The sequence below is a fragment of the Anopheles coluzzii genome, chromosome 3, assembly GCF_943734685.1.
Source record: "Anopheles coluzzii chromosome 3, AcolN3, whole genome shotgun sequence".
NCBI lineage: Eukaryota > Metazoa > Arthropoda > Insecta > Diptera > Culicidae > Anopheles > Anopheles coluzzii.
The window spans coordinates 66605636-66623369 of NC_064671.1; the positions used below are offsets into that span (position 1 = coordinate 66605636).

The window sequence follows — 17734 nt, forward strand, 5'->3', positions numbered from 1 at the left end:
TGATCACACGGTTACGATCACCAGCATTGGCAAGCGACTGAGCGTGCTGAACATTGACTCCGTACACGGGCGACATGCCGGGAACTATACGTGCGAGGCTCAAAACAAGGCTGAAACGGTGTCCTACACCACGGAGCTGCTCGTGAATGGTTTGCTTTTTAGTTGTTTTGGTGGCTAGAATAGTAGCTTTAAGGTTTGCAATATCCTGATCTTTGTCCTCGAGATTTCCCTTTTGCATTCTGTAAAGTTCTTTTGGTTCTGGAACGACTCCAATGCCTGAAGATCCTAGATTGATGCTCCAGAATATCTTTAATAATTACATATGGCATTGTATTTGCTGTCTGAGTGCTTAATCCTTTCGCTGTTGAAACTTCCAGTCCCGCCCAAAATAGCACCTTTTACCTTCGGTGATGAACCCCTGAACTATGGCGATTCGGCCCTAATCTACTGTAGTATTACGTCTGGGGATTTCCCGATTAAAATCCAGTGGTATCTCAATGAGGTGGCCGTTGATCAGTTGGACCCGTTCTACAACATTAACCAGGCTGACTTTGGCAAGAAAGCCAAGGCTCTATCGATTGACGGTGTGAACGAGCGGCACGTTGGAAACTACACGTGTCGTGCGACAAACCAAGCGGAAGTGACCACCTTTTCAGCGGTGTTAAATGTTAACGGTTAGGACCCGTGTAAAGACGTCTTTAATGTTGATTACTGTCCCTCTAGCCCTATTCCTTTATTGTCTTTAGAGTTTGAATTTGAATGTCGTATTTTGTTTTAATTCTAAAGCTCCTCCAAAGATTGCTCCTTTTGTGTTTGGCGAAGACGCGCTTAATTACGGCGATTCCGCATCTGTCCAGTGCAGTGTAATCTCTGGCGATATGCCCATCATGATTGAGTGGTTGTTTAACAATGCTTCCATATCGAAGGCGTCCTTTAGCGACAGCGTGAACATTGCGGACTTTGGCAAGCGTACTAAAGCGCTCGCTATAGACGGTGTCGATGAGCGGTATGCAGGCAACTACACTTGCCGCGCCACTAACAGGGCCAGCTCGACCTACCATACGGCGGAGCTTATTGTGAACGGTTTGTAGCAATCCCAAGCAACTCTACTAACAGTGCTTTTCCTTTCTGTGTTTTATTTGTTTGTCTTCCCTTCAATCCCCGTTGAAACCTTCTGTCGGAATATAGTGCCACCGAAAATTCTACCCTTTAGCTTCGGTGCCGATCCGATGAACTATGGCGAATCGGCCTCAATACAGTGCAGCGTCATCTCGGGTGACTTTCCGATGACGATCGATTGGCTGTATGAGGGGCGCGCGATCAGTACGATCGACAGTCTGCATGGGATAACGGCGCTGGCGTTTGGGAAGCGTGCCAAAGCGCTCAGCATTGATGGGATTGCGGGCAGTCATGCGGGCAACTACACCTGTCGTGCCACCAATGCTGCCGGTGTTGCCGAACATACAGAGCAGTTGATTGTGAACGGTAGTAGACACTAACTCCTCTCCTGTATTTTTTCGTTGCTTCCTTTCCTTTTTTTGTAGTTCCTCCTAAAATATCGCTTATAAATACGGGCGAAAATCCAACGTTTGTTGATGAGTTCTTCCAGATCATCTGCACGGTGGTGCATGGTGATCTGCCCGTCGACTTTGTGTGGCTGTTCAATGGTGAGGTGAATCTTCACTCCAAGCACGTGCCGGGCGTCCGGATCGAAACGAGAAAGCGGGGCAGCACGCTAAGCATTGAGGCGGTTCGTGGTGCTCATGCTGGGAACTATAGCTGCCAGGCTACGAATGAGGCAGCGACAACCATCGCTACCGTCGAGCTGATCGTAAAGGGTTAGTTGGGTTATCTGTGGGTGATCGTCGTTCAGTGCCATCGCGGCGACTTGTATTAGGATTTTCCCTGTATCGCCCGTCTCCTGATATTCCTGGTTTCAGCGCTCCGTTTGAAGATTAAAATGGGATTCCAATGCCTATCAAAAAGAAGATCCTCTGGGTACAACGAACTTATTGAAGTCTACATTTTAGGGACATTGCCCCACTATAACGTCGTTGGCTTTTCTTCTCTTTCTGCCGCATAAAGTGCTTTCAAACTCCTTTCAAAACATTCCCACAGATCCCTGTTCCCATCCTGCACAGAAAGCACTTCTCTTCGCTGCCTAAATGTCTGACGATAGGGCGAACTTGGGGCCTTCCCATTACCCTTGAACTGTCCCATATCCTTATCCTATCCCATCTTTTATGGTTTGTAGTAATGCGCACATTTCGAATGTGTTTTTCGACGTATTCTGCGCCCTTACGGTCAAGAACACACATTCGCAATAGTGCCGAGTAGTGCATGCAACTCCTAAATATCCTCACCCCCCCCCCTTTTTAAGTTGTCCCATTTATTGCTTTCTTGCGCTAAACGTGAGACCCACAAGGCTCTTAGTTTGGGAAATCATTCTGGTTGTCGATGGATGTCAAGTAACTTGTGGGGACAAGATCCTTAAACACAAAGTAATTTGCATTTTCCTTGTAAAGGCGCTTGTGCAAAGAAATGCAATACAGCATCGACAACCTTAATGTATCTTGTGAAAATACAAATCCCAAAGTAATGAGCGTGGGAAGAAAAATAGTACATATCCTAATGATCTTATATCTTTATCTATGGAACATCCGCGTTGTCCTGATCCGTCCTATGACTTGATGCAACAGTACCTCCGAGATGGATTCTTGAACCAACTGACAAGGCTTTCGCTCAGGGATCAAACGCCAAGGTCGAATGTAAAGCCGATGGTTTCCCGAAGCCGCAGGTCACCTGGAAGAAAGCAGTGGGTAAGTATGAGCGCAAACAGTGCCTAAAGATTTGACTTTGATGAACCCCAAACTCTATTACAGGAGACACTCCCGGAGAGTACAAGGACCTGCGATCGAACGACTCAAGCATCCGTGTTGAGGAAGGCTCGCTTTTCATTCAGAACATCCAAAAATCGAACGAAGGCTACTACCTGTGCGAAGCAATCAACGGCATCGGCTCGGGACTGAGCGCTGTCACACTGATCACAGTTCAAGCGCCGCCAGAGTTTGTCGAGAAGCTACGCAACCAAACCGCCCGCCGTGGTGAACCGTCCGTACTGCAGTGCGAAGCGAAGGGTGAGAAACCAATTGGCATCCTGTGGAACATGAACAACATTCGCCTGGACCCAAAGTCCGACAACCGGTACACGATTCGTGAGGAAATTCTACCCAACGGCGTCACCTCCAGCCTGTCGATCAAGCGCACGGAGCGTAGCGATTCGGCACTGTTCACCTGCATGGCCACGAACGCGTTCGGTAGCGACGACACGAGCATCAACATGATCATCCAGGAAGTGCCAGAGATGCCGTACGCACTGAAGGTGCTGGACAAATCGGGCCGCACCGTGCAGCTGAGCTGGGCCAAACCGTACGATGGAAACTCACCGCTGAAGCGCTATATCATCGAGTTCAAGCGTTCGCGCGGCTCGTGGGAAAACGATATCGATCGGGTGATTGTACCGGGTGACACGAACGAGGCGCAGGTACAGAAGCTAAGCCCGGCCACCACGTACAACATTCGCATCGTGGCGGAAAACGAAATCGGTGTGTCGGATCCGTCGGATGTGGTAACGATCATTACGGCGGAAGAGGCACCGTCCGGCAAGCCGCAGGCAATCAAGGTGGAAGCGATCAATCAGGCGACACTGCGCGTCAGCTGGAAGGCACCGCCGCGCGCCGAATGGAACGGTGACATTCTGGGATACTATGTGGGATACAAGCAGACATCGCTGAACACGTTGTACGTGTACGAAACGGTCAACTACTCGCCGGAAGGTGGAGAAGGCAAGGAGCACAGTCTAGAGATTAACAATCTGAAAACGTACACGCAGTATTCGATCGTGATTCAGGCGTTTAACAAGGTTGGCGCTGGCCCGATGAGTGACGAAGAGAAGCAGTACACGGCAGAAGGAACGCCCGACCAGCCACCAAGCGACACGATGTGTACCACGCTAACCTCGCAGACGATTCGCGTGTCCTGGGTAAGCCCACCGCTAGAATCGGCCAACGGTGTCATCAAGGGATACAAGGTGGTGTACGCACCGAGCGATCTGTGGAACAACGACAAGAACAAGGACTACAAGAAGACGGCCTCGAGCGATACGGTACTGCACGGGCTGAAGAAGTACACCAACTACACGATGCAGGTGTTGGCGACCACTTCGGGCGGCGACGGTGTGCGCAGTGCGCCGATCCACTGTCAAACGGAACAGGACGTGCCGGAAGCACCGACCGCAGTGAAGGCGCTGGTCATGTCGGAAGGATCGATTTTCGTTTCGTGGCAACCACCGGCACAGCCCAACGGACTGATTCTGCAGTACACCGTGTACATCAAGAGCGGCGATCAGGAACCGAAGAGCTTCAAGGTACCGTCGTACCAAATCAACTACGAAGCGTCCGGGCTGGAGAAGAATCAAAAGTACGAATTCTGGGTAACGGCGTCCACCACGATCGGGGAGGGTCAGTCCTCGAAAACGCTTTCCGCCATGCCGAGCGATAAGGTCCCGGCCAAGATTGCATCGTTCGATGACAAGTTTACCGCTACATTCAAGGAGGACGCGAAGCTGCCATGCCTGGCCGTGGGATCGCCGGCGCCGGAAATTACCTGGAAGATCAAGGGCGTAGAGTTTGTGCCAAACGAACGCATCCGTCAGCTGCCGGAAGGTTCGCTGTTCATCAAGGACGTCATTCGACAGGATGCGGGTGATTACACCTGTACGGCGGAGAATTCCATCGCCAAGGATTCGATTACGCACCGACTGATTGTGCTGGCGCCACCACAATCACCCCAGCTTACGCTTACCGCAACGACGACCGATTCGCTCTCGGTGAAGCTGAAGCCGCACGAATCGGACACTGCCCCGCTGCAGGGTTACACGCTGCACTACAAGCCCGAGTTCGGCGAATGGGAAACGATCGATGTGGCGCTGGAAGCACCGAAGTACACGATCGAAAAGCTGTACTGTGGCTCACGCTATCAGGTGTACGCGACCGCGTACAACTCGATCGGTGCCGGTGAACCGTCCGACATACTGAACACGCGCACGAAGGGCTCGAAACCGTTGCTGCCGGAGAAGTCTCGCTTTATTGAAGTTTCGTCCAACTCCATTACGCTGCATCTGCCCGCGTGGAAGGATGGTGGCTGCCGCATGTCGCACTTTGTCGTTGAACACAAGAAGAAGTACGTGTGCGGGCGGATTTATTTGTTGAACAACGGTTTAATGTGCTCTTACATTTTAGGGATCAAATTGACTGGAACCAGATCTCGAACAACGTCAAGCCGGGTGGTAACTTTGTGGTGCTGGATTTGGAACCGGCCACCTGGTACAATCTTCGCGTGACCGCTCACAATAACGCTGGATTTACTGTAGCGGAGTATGAGTTCGCTACTCTCACCATTACCGGAGGTAAGGTTTTAAGTTTGTTTTAATTAATGCTTTGTTATGTGACGAACAAAAAATAAGGGTAGGATTATTGTTGCTTATTTTTATGTTTAGTAAAATATGCTTTATCGATCAATTAATAATCATAATGATGATAAACTACATCACATTTAAATATTTACATATTGTAAGATAGCGTATTCTTCAGCATCTATTTGGTCGTCATATTTTATTATTTGCTAAATTGTTTTGAAATATGATTTTCTTTTCCTTTCTTCATCATTCATACTATATTTTGCTGAAAGTTACAAATCAAAGAACGACTTGCGCGGTTGCTTAAACATTTATTAAATATCAAAATTTAATGCGACTCGTTTGAACATATTGGCTATTGGTTGGTTAAGATGAAAGGTAAAACAAATAAGTTGTTCTTTTTATTTAGTTTTTGTTTGTTTTGTCATACCTTTTACGTTTCAGCTTATTCATTGTTAATTTTATCATGTAATTTAAATTATATTACTTTCATTCAACATTTACATCAAATATCTCTGAAACAACCATCAGAAAGTTACTGGAGCGAACGAAACCACCCGAATTGCGTTTAATTTTATCGTTAAGAGAGAGATTCGATAGTAATTGAAATACAGTACACATTGTCATTGCATAAGTGCAAAGTTCCACTTACACACATCATTCAATAATAATTGTTATTGTTTGTTGTGTATAATGTAAGCTTTAAGATAACCGAGGCTTAATAGAAAAATGTTTAGTATAACAATATCCAGAACTATCTGTTATCATGAATTTTGTTGCTAATGAGCCGACAAATCCATATCATGGAAAATAAGACACTTCACTAACACTGTTGTGCAAAATTTGGTTAGATTATAAACGATTATTAATCCGCAACGATTGATATGTTTTCCCTTGTATAAAATAACGCACATAAACACACACACTCACACATGTTGTTGAACATTTTAAATTAGTTTATAGTTGATGTTAGTTTTCAATTATTGTTTCTTATCCCCTCAATGTCAATCAAGTCATAGAGATTAACGCAGAAAGGTTATACAGAACCGAAAAAATAATTTAATTTAATTTTGTTTTGTTGTGCCGTAAGCAAACGCTGAAAGTTACAATCTAATTTACCGGATGAAGATATTTTTTATTCATTTAGTTTATTCGCTATCATCTTCATCTTTTCTCACACCTACAGCCTATAAACTGGAGTGCGTGCGCATAAGCACATCTCCCTTTTGCATTTTTGTAGTAGTTTAAATGTTTTTTACTCCATAATACGTATGCAATATCAAGGCACGACTTACTTGTTACCAGTTCTCAGCACACTTTCCTTATAAGCTTGACTTGTTGTTTTTTTTTAATAAACTGTTAAACCACTTTTTTGTGTTAGCCCCGTTGTAGTTGTTAATAGAAGTTTTTATAGCTGTATTTTTTATGGTTACTTTTATACGTTGCTGTCGTTAACTGTATGCCTTGCCAAAACAATAGTTTCCTTTTCGAAACGAAACGAAAGGAACATTATGTTCTAAATCGCGCAACAAAGCAATAGAGCGTTGCTCAAGATCAGGAACGTAATTGAGTGTACGCCCCTTTCTATGCGTATCGGAATGTAAGAGGAATGTTTACGTCTAACGAAAAGAGAACAGGTGATCTATATTTTCCATTTTCAATCGTTCAAATAATTGTTCGAATGGGTTTGTAGTGTGATCTTGTTAAAAATCTAAACCAAAACGTTTAAGTGTTAAACTGTTAAACGCGCGCAAGCCTCCAAGAAGAGAACCAAACTATTAATGCAATCTCCCCCATTCAATCTCTCTTTCTTCTTCTTTCTTTCTGATTGGTTGTTTCAGGGACAATCGCACCCACACGCGATATACCCGAGCTAACGGCTGAGGACACGATCCGTATCATCCTTTCCAATTTGAACTTAGTAGTGCCAGTCGTAGCCGCTTTACTTGTTATTATCATTGCGATTATTGTTATCTGTATACTGCGTAGCAAAGGCAACACTAACAAAGGTATACTGATGTTGGAACATCTTTTTTCTCTCTTTTTTCTCTTTCTCCGTTCTTGTTTTTCCTTTTCATAAATATGCGTATAATTTACTTTATATTTGTGGCTAACTATCTATTCGGGCGATTCTGTCAATATAAACAACGCCATTTTAAATCTGTTAAATGGTTATCTTGTGGGGTATTTTCGAACATTGAAACGATACAAACAATAATCATGAAACACAGGAACGGTTGCGCCCATCTTCGGCTCTGTACAGCCCGGTACTATCTACCCGCCGTGGATTCCGCACTGGATCGATCTGAACGTGATGGTACCACTGATCGCAACCGTGATCGTGGTGGCGGTAGGCGTACTAGTGATCTGTGTAGCCATTTCCCGGCGCCGAGACGACGATCCCCGATGCGGACCGAAGGATGTATACTGTAGGTTACTTTACTGGCATTATTGTTTGTATCGTTCTAACCCAGTGGTTTCGGTGTTTTGTGGGGAGTGAGTTTGCGCATAAACTTTAGTTTTACAAACGAAGCCGCTCCTTATTGACACACCCATTAAACCACCAGTGAGACAGAATCGATCCCCGATCTAGATACTTAGCGATAGGGTTAATTGTATTGTCGAATAATATGTACTACTTTTACCTCACATCTGCTCAATGACGCTCCATCGCGAAGACGATGTCGTGTACAATCAGTCGATGGGACCGGCGGGAGCCGCCACACTGGACAAGCGACGACCGGACATCCGCGATGAGCTGGGTTACATTGCACCGCCGAACCGCAAGCTGCCACCGGTACCGGGCTCAAACTACAACACCTGCGACCGAGTTAAGCGCGGAACTGTCATAAGTGAGTATGGGGGAAGGGTGTTTAGGGGGTTGAGGGGCAGTTTGATTTAGGGTTGAGGTTGTGGAAACGCGGCTTTGCTGCTTAGCTTTTAATACCGTAATATATTACGCAAATCAGCAGTAATCGTAAGTATGGTTTAGTGAACGACACCGAAGGAAATGGAAGAATGGAGTAACTGTGTTAGTATTTTGGTATCTTTTAAGTGTTTAGATGTCATCTCTCTTTGTATTTGTCTCGACGTTTTAGTCACTCTTCAATCATTTGTTTCCACTTCCGCTTCTAGTAATTCTCCATGTGTCGTTTGGGTGTCATCTAATTTAGTCTTTAGTACTTAGTAAGTAAACAGTTTGAAGAGTAGATGGCGCTATAGTCATATCATATAACAAGTGTCTTCAAGGCTTTAGTTTAGATCTAATCTGAGTAGCTTAGTCTCAAGACTATTTAAAAAGTTTTTTTTATTCAGGAGGGACTGCTTTGCCGTATTGCTTAAAAAAGTACCCTATTGTTAGTATCTAAATACTAATATCTAAAGACTAGTATCTCTCAGATTTCAAGATCTCAAACGTCAGCTAGTAAATAATTGGTGAGAGATGTAGTTATTATAAAGAACACCATCTACTCTTTCAAACTGGATACTACTATTGGATGACGCCCTTAGTGGACTGTAAACTGTGTGGCTTTCTTTTTTTCTTTGCATCTGAGCCGCTTATTATGCCCTTTTGTTTTTACTTTACATTCGCTGCGCTAAAATTAAATTTCTTTCGTGATCTGTGAACCATTTCTTAAAAAATCATCCACTAGCATCACGCTGTTATGATTTTCCATCGTCCATAAATTTGAATATAATTTGTATTGTGTCAAATTAGGCCATAATCCTTCCATAAAATCCAACCATACCACTTGGGACCCGCGTCGTCCGTTGTACGAAGAACTGAAGAAAGCGCCGCCACCACTGCCCAGACGTTTCAACCATCCGCCGGCGTGCTATGGTAAAGTTGTTTTACACTGTTCCGATTTTTTTGTTTTATGTTTTTGTTCTAAGTCACTTTAAACTACTTCTTCTCTCGAGATCACGAAGTTGTATTATTAGATTTGAATTGGCACATTTTGGTTTGAAGTTTTTTTTCCATCCTTCTTAATTTAACCCTTATCATGCTTGCTATGTAACATCATGACCTATTTGTCAATCTTACCTAGATTACACGTGTTTAAACCTATCTTTCTATCTCTCTTCTTAAATGTATAACACAACTTAACCAATTGGACTTTTTATTACAAAATTCAAATTTCACCGTTTGATTACAATAAAAAAAACTATCTACTAACTCACTCGGCGTACTAAAGATAAGGGTAAGGTGTACATCAATTGGATTTCTCTTGTGTGAGTGTGCGTGTGATTACTAACGATTTGCAAAACTGTAATGTTTGGGGTTTTCTCTACTAACAAACCGTACGTTTACCTTGTGAGTGGCTTCATTTTATTTATGTTGTTTAATTTAAATTTTCCTATTTTTGCGCCGCGCTTCCTAAAGGCATGGAAGATGAGATCTGCCCGTACGCCACGTTCCATCTGCTTGGATTCCGGGAGGAGATGGACCCGACCAAGGCGATGAACTTCCAAACCTTCCCGCACCAGAACGGTATGGGCGGCCCGGGACACATGGGAACGATGGGATCGAGCATGGCGATGCAGGTGCCCAGCCACGTCCACTCGCGGTCCGGCTCGCAGTCGATGGTAAAGTATAGAGCAGCCAACTTGCTCGAGAAAGCGTCGCTCATTTGCTCACTGCTAGAATGATGAGTTCGTAACGTTTTCAGCCACGCCAGAATCGCTATGCCCGCAAGAACAGCCAGGGCGGCCAGAGCAGCATCTACACCCCGGCACCGGAGTATGACGATCCGGCCAACTGCGCGGAGGAAGATCAATACGTAAGGAGGAAATGAAAGCTACTTTTCGTAATTTGGAATGAGGTTTCATGTTGTCTTTTTCCACCTTTTTTATTATTATGTTTAGCGACGTTACACACGCATCAACTCGCAGGGCGGCTCGCTGTACTGTGGCCCCGGACCCGAATACGACGATCCGGCCAACTGTGCTCCGGAGGATGACCAGTACGGTTCGCAGTACGGTGGCAACTATGGCACACCGTACGAGCACTACGGCTCGCGGGGATCGGTCGGACGCCGTAGCGTTGGCTCGCCGGAACCGCCACCACCGCCACCACGCAACCACGATACGAGCAACTCGTCCTTCAACGACTCCAAGGAAAGCAACGAAATCTCCGAAGCCGAGTGCGATCGCGACAATGGGCCGCGCGGAAACTATGGAGGTAAGTAAAGGGGGAAAAACAAAAAAGGTTCCTTTCTTAGGGATGAAAATAAGAGAAAAAACGTTAGCACAAGAATGCCAAAGCTAAGATGCTGCTGCAATGTGAAGAATAATCCGTACACGTTTAGAGATCCTGCTCTAATGCTCGTTTTGTTTAAATTTTCCATATCTCTTCTGCCGGGTTTTTCGACACCAAACCAATGCCAATTTGCAATTGATTCAACCCCCCTTCCCATATCGGTGACACGATTTGCAGAACCGTCTGAGGGTGAGTTGCCGGCGTTGTTAGTTGTGCCTGCAAACGTTACTTCACCAGTTTTGTATGCGCATATTCTCCCCCCTCTCATAACCTCACGGATTCGTCAATCGTTCATAACCTTTTTGTGCTCATATACTACCTGTTTGCATCATCCGTCACCATTCACTCACATACATTCTATGATTAGCAAACATTTTTTATAGCGAAAGTACCTAATAGATTACCAGGAACATCATTGTACCTTACGATTTCATGTTCATGACTTCTTTTTGTTGCAAGTTAGTTGGTTTGTTTTAACTTGTTAGCAACTGTTTGTTACAAGTTATTCAAATTCAAAGTCATTTTGATAGCAAAATCCGCTTATTTGTACCCAGGTAATTTAATTGTGGCCATATTTAACATGTACTCGTCGTGTGAGCTACTAACTAAAAGCCTGGCCATGCCTAACTAAACATAAATCCTTTACATAGATGCATGGATATTACCAGGCATTCCTTACATATTTGTGTTTTAAGGCAGAGAGCACCGTCATCCTTTTGTCAATGACCTTCATTCTAAAGCAGGACTACATGTAGAAAGATGAATTGAAGGTCGTTTTTTATTTTATTTACTACCAGCAAGAATTTAATATACTAAAGTCTCCAGAATTGTGACGTCAAGTGACGTTCTTTGGTAGGAATTCAGCTTCAACGAAAGCGTGTATTAAGATGGGTTAAATTGGCAGAGAGAATGCTCTGTTAAAATAATTTTGCACCAACCGTGTGCAGCAATTTCATGTCGTTCACTCACTTCATACTCATGTTCACGTTTACCAAACTCTCAGTGTTAACAAACCTTTCCGATACAGTAATTATGTTTTAATTGCATCACCGAATTCTTTGCATGCATTTGCGTTTCATGTGTAGTGATAATGCATAATAATGTTCGTGCGAGTGTGTGTTTAGCAGATAAGTTTCGATTTTTTTATTAACTCCTACGCTAATTTATAGAAATTATAATTGATAACATTGTTTGGCCTAATGTCCCCGGTTCGAGACCATTCTAACCATTCTAGAACGGCGCATATTCATGCATATCTTCAAAACTGCTGAAACTTATTCGTTTGTTTTTTTGTTTTCTTCTCAAACATACTTCATATTTTATGATTTTTCTTTCTTTCTTTTTTTATATTGTCTGTGCTCGTCCACAAAAAAACCCGTACTCGTCTTCTCTTTTGTAAACCAAAACAATGTTATTAAAATCGAAAACAGCTTCATCGAAATCCAACGATGCTATTAATGGTGACGAAACAGAGAAGTTGTTGAAAAGGTAATTATGTGTTTTATGTTTGTGGGTGAGGACAAAAGGGTGTTTTGTGGTGGATTACGTAGATAAAGTTGTGTGATATAATTTAATTGGGGTGTCGCTAGTATCGTATAAGTTGCATGGTCATACAAACAAACAATGGTTCCCTTCTCGTTGGCTTCTTCTGGGTATACGGTAATGTGTGTGTGCGTGTTTTGTGCATTAACAAACAACTCTAAAATTTCTAATGCATTAGGCATAGATTTTAGAGGACTTTCATTTGTCACTAATTGTGTAAGTATTTGCAGGGTGATTTGAATACCACATAGCAACAAATGTTACTGTTTTTTTTTTGCAAATTTTATAATCTTTCTTTGTTTTATTTGATAGCATTTTTTATGAAGCATTTTGACGTATTTTTAATTTACTTTCCTAGACGTAATTTGTATTTTGTAAATATTAAAAACAGAGAAAAAAGTGTCACTTATGGAAGAGCACTTTGTTTTTATAGTTCGAATTGTTGCAGATTAATTGAATGATTGCGGTAACTTAATTTTTTTACAAGAGAATGTATATCCCTTATGTACAAAATAAAGGTTGAATACGAGAATAATCGTCTAAGGACGAAACAAACAGCACCAAAACATATCAAACAGCACATCGTTTCCTGTACGAAGAAACAATACATACGGATAGGTGATAGCGCCTAAGTCGGTTGTGCAGTGCCCTATTGCCAACTAAACCATATCCTTAGAATGTACTAATATTTGAATTTTTGTTCTTCCAAATTTCCCCCACCAAAAACGCAACTACCCGCCGTGGCTACCCCAGAAACGAAGTCAAACCCAAGTACACCAAACAAACAGCAGCCTCCGGTAGCACAGGACTCACAGCCTACGATACTATGGCAGTGTAATCTGTAAGCCCGCCCTGTGAACGCACGCGTGAAGGCATAACACTTCTTCACACCTTCGTCAGCCAGCCAAGCAACAATTGAAGGAAGGTAATAGAGACCGAAGCAAACATCTGTAGTGTGAAGATTGCTGTACCATCCTAGGAGAAGTGTATGATGATGATGATAAAAACGATACGGTAATCTACGTATCAACACGGTGACGTTTTTGTCAAGCAGAACGAGTCAGGGGCAGAACGCACGAATTTAGCGCATTTACGTTAATTTATATACATATATCAGGAAAAAAGCCCACTTTTAACGTGCTAAAACTCCCCAAACTCCCCCGTCAGTCAGTCAGTTAGTCAGTTATTGAAGAAAAACTTTCACCGTGTATTCGTGCATTGTATATGTGTCCTGTGTACTGTGTCCTATATACGTTCTGGTAAGTGTGGTTTTTACGCAAACGATCACCAAAAAACCAAAAAAAAAAAAAGGAAACCACCGCCATTACAGACTTACCACCAAGCGAACGAGTAATTGGCTGACACGATGTGGTACGTTTTTTTATTGTGCATATTTTATTAGGTGATATGACTACTCTTATTAGAAACAAGCCCACACTTTGCTTCGCATTTGATATTAATATTCATGAGTTAGAAAGGAAAGCCAAATAGTGGTGAAGCAGCAGAGGTGATTTTGTTTCGGTATAAGTTAGAGTTATTTAAAAACTCCCCAACTACAACAGTGCGCACACAGATTGAGCCACCAAGGCCGAAGGATAGAGCAGAAAATGAGGGGGAAACTGTGTGAAGTCTTTAACACTTTTACGACTATCTGTAGTAACTAGTATTTAATCCCTTTCTCCTAGACCTCCATACCCTATGCGGCGAAGGATATGCATGTAAACAAAAAGCAAAAGAAAATTGACTTAATTTTTAAATTTCACACTAGCGTGACGGTATACCAGTGCGGTGGTATAGCAGTAATTTAATGATAGACATGTGTTTCATGTGTCTACGTAATTCGTTTAAATGTTTTTTACCAACTTTCTTCCATTCTGGTAATGAGAATGAAACACTTTTTTTTATAAAGATCGTATTTTTACTCCAAATTGATGATACATTCGCACGATTAGGAAGAATGCTACATTGATTGCTTCTTGATTCTTGATATAAAGACTTGAAAGACTCAACATCCGAACGCGCATGCATTGAATTTAGCTCCTCCGCACACCCGTAATGATAAACTTTGCAAATTATTAACTGATGCATCACTACTACTGTCCAGGGAAAATAGCGTTAGGAAGAGCAATTTGTAATGTATTACGAGAGTTTTGAGCACTGTATTGGATACGAAATGGGTAAGAGAAACAGTGGAGGCCCAAAACATTGGAGAAAAACACATGCGTAGCGAAAACGTTGTACGAATTGTTCCGTCGTGAAAAGGGGAAAAGGCTGCTGCTGGAATAATTATTTTAAAATTCAGTTTGCACCATGGCACACACTACCGGGGAATGAGAGTATTCAACTGGGAGAGTAGCAATAACGCAGCACGGATAAGAGAGAAAACCTCTACCTTCGTTTAAGTGTCTACTGTCTGTTGTTACCTTTCTAGCCATTCACGCTTAAACTAGACATCGACTACACCGCTTTTTCTTCTTTAGTAAGGAAAGCATTCTAAACCTTCGCGTAATAAGCAGAGTACGAGCAAAAGTGCACACCCAAAATCGACACTCTAGGTAGCTAGGTTTTTAAACAAATTGACGACGGCTCTTACAAACGGCGCGGAGGTTCGTCGCTTTTGCGGACGGTTAAATTTGTGTGTTTAACGCGATGACGCGATCGCGATGACGCACGCGCTGAGAGAGCCGTCGGTTTTGCTCAATCTATTGCGAATGACTTATTGGGTTTTTTCCTTAAGGCTCACTTTGCACACACAGACACACTTTTTACCGTACGTGCGTAGTTTTTGCTCTCTTGCGGTATGTGTCCGTATTTCCCGTTCTTTTTCGTGAAAGATTCTGTGAGCTCTTTTCTATACCAAAAGAGGTAACATCTAGTAGAAGTGTATGGCGTACGCGGTGACCCGGTAGAAACAGTATGTGTAAATGATCTTTCTGTGTCCGTCTTTGCTGTGTGTATGAATCGATTTTGATGAATTTTATTTACCCGTTTGATATGCGAACTGTTCACGCGGTTAACACAGTGTGAACACACCCACCTAGAAAGCCGCTTTGAATCGTTTTTCGCCAACAGAGAGAATGTTTTTACTATCTCTTTCTCTGCCTCGTCTGCAGTTGTTTTATTTAGAATGTCGTGCGACACACCCAAGCGGTGGGAAGTGCTTGCTAAAAACGCTACCAAAGTGTTTGGATTTTCTGTAGCGAACGAAAGCATCCAAAATGGCTAGTAAAGTGAAAGTGTAGTGTATCATCGTCTCTTACCCTCCCCAAGTACATGTGTCCGTGTGTTTACCTCCGCTTATTAAACTAAAACCAATATCAGTGTGCAAGTAAATAATGCAGTTACAGCAAAGAAAATAGTAAACTCTTAGACATTACTACTCCTCGTCCCAATAACCAATTCAGCCCACAAACACAAGCAAACCACTCGTAAGCAAAAAAAAAAGATAAATTGATAAGAAAGTTTAAACCAAAAGCTAGTAATGGCAGTAGTGCGTAAATGATAACCCACAGAACAGACACACATATACAACAAACAAACAAAAAACCGTACGCAAGGTGCATAAAAGTTCGATTATAGGAGCGAGGAATGGGTTTGCGGTACAAACAGGTTGATGAAGCTAAATGAATTTAATGTTTTTTCTTCCCTTGTATAATGTTCACATTACCTTTCGAGGTAATTGATCCTCTGACTCACATTGATTCACATCGGTAACAGTTTACATTCGTGAAAAAACAGTGAAAAGAAAAACAAAACAAAATCAGCTTCTAGTCATTTTCTTCCAGCATTGGTCTAAATTAGCCGTTAACAAAATGACATTTATCAATGTTCGTATTATTTCCGGAGCGTTTATGAAGCAATGCTTAATTAAGAGCTATTTCAGCCACTGTGCCATACTAATTTTGAGTAGTGTTTTCGTATTGCGCATCACCATAACCAGCAATCGATCAGCGAGACTCAGTTGCTCTACTAGTACCGGATCTCCTCAACCACAACCAAACTGCAAAAAATAATTGAAAATTGTTACTTGTGTTACGCATATAACGGACAAAAAAGGAAATTTAATCAAAATTAATGCAACAATTGTTGTACAAAAAACCAAATAATAGAGCATGATGATGATTGATGGTTGAAAGGATGGATGGATAATGAGGATGATAAGTGAGGGCATGCTTTTCGTACCATATAATAATATTTAGAGGACGTAAGAATAGGCAAAAGAAGAAAAAACACACACACATACAGAGAAAATGACATTTATTTACACTGTTTGGGCAACTGAAATGACAAATTAGGCCACAATTCTGATTTATCGTAAAAATGAAACAGAAATCTATAATTTAATTAAAGTAAATCATTTTCAGTGTCGCTTTTATTCCCTTTCTAAAGTGTCACATTTGGATCAGCTTTTTCCCTACATAAATAGTACCGATAATAATCTTTAGACGGCCCCAGGTATCTCTAATGTCGTAATGTGTCACTCAAACTCAAACAAAAAAAAAGAATTCTTGGACTAAAATTTAAAACAGCTCTGTAGTATAATCCTTATACGATAAGCTCGCAAAAAAAAACATCACGTAATCAATGTAATCACTTATTGGAAAAGGTGTGTGAAACTAACGTTTAAGAAATGTTCTGAAAAGCTCTGGTTCAATGGTTGGCGGCGTTCGGTTTTGCGAAAGAAAACATCACCCCAAACAGGCAAACAAAACGAAAGAATGGAACGGTGAACCACGACACGAACAAAAACTAAATGAAACAAATATACGAACAATCACCGTTCATTAAGGAAACAACAACAAAAAAACACATAATTTCAGTAACATTACCCATTAAATGTAGTGGATTGCTAATAATTGCTTGCTTGATATTCGTCAAACACAGGAAATAGGCGTGTATGTGTAGGGCACGTGGAAAGAAGTAGTAATAGAAAACGCAAACGAAAAACGAATGAAAAATTGTGAAAGGATGAAAAGAAGGGAATGCGAAAAATCAATTCCCCTTTGCAAAAGAGCCAGAAAAAAGCCGAACACAGAGAGCAAAGATATGGAGAAAAAGGTACGCAGAATGACGGAGTTCACTAATAAGCATATACTCTTTAAATTTAAATAATACACTAGCAACTTAAGTAATAAGCTAACTAATGAAACAAGATCAGAAGAACAACAAACAAACAAACAAGCAGCCAAAATCAACTACTACTACTACCACACGACAACAAACAACAAGAAGTAAAAACAAACACAATACAGAACAATTTGCAAAAAAAGACACAACAAACAACTATAATGCAAACTATAATGCAAAACTACGCAGAACTTTTCAGAACTACTCAAATTATTACCAAAACGAAACGTAAAGAAGGAAACAAAAAAAAATACATACACAAACAACACTCCCAAACGAAAAACTAAAAATAAAAATAGTAAAATAAACAAAAAAAGACAAGAACTAGT

At 42.0% G+C, this 17734-nt stretch overlaps 1 protein-coding gene across 50 annotated transcripts in view; it reads left to right on the top strand.

Moving 5' to 3' along the window:
* Positions 1 to 17727, top strand: part of LOC120959410 (Down syndrome cell adhesion molecule-like protein Dscam2) — a 59932-nt gene extending 42205 nt beyond the window's left edge. For 33 of the 50 annotated variants that reach the window (XM_040382766.2, XM_049609933.1, XM_040382767.2 and 30 more), the window contains exons 11-22: positions 2700 to 2819; positions 2883 to 5241; positions 5301 to 5467; positions 7708 to 7905; positions 8155 to 8328; positions 9195 to 9317; positions 9861 to 10063; positions 10147 to 10257; positions 10343 to 10658; positions 10914 to 10925; positions 12167 to 12224; positions 13032 to 17727. In XM_040382766.2, the coding sequence (XP_040238700.2) occupies positions 2700 to 2819; positions 2883 to 5241; positions 5301 to 5467; positions 7708 to 7905; positions 8155 to 8328; positions 9195 to 9317; positions 9861 to 10063; positions 10147 to 10257; positions 10343 to 10658; positions 10914 to 10925; positions 12167 to 12224; positions 13032 to 13116 (3926 nt within the window). In that variant the 3' untranslated portion in view covers positions 13117 to 17727. Of the gene's footprint in view, positions 1 to 377; positions 675 to 786; positions 1084 to 1188; positions 1486 to 1544; positions 1839 to 2699; positions 2820 to 2882; positions 5242 to 5300; positions 5468 to 7317; positions 7486 to 7707; positions 7906 to 8154; positions 8329 to 9194; positions 9318 to 9860; positions 10064 to 10146; positions 10258 to 10342; positions 10659 to 10913; positions 10926 to 12166; positions 12225 to 13031 lie in introns of all 50 variants that reach the window. The other 17 variants (XM_049609941.1, XM_049609943.1, XM_049609944.1 and 14 more) reach the window with 5 other exon arrangements.
* Positions 17728 to 17734: the final 7 nt, after the last annotated feature.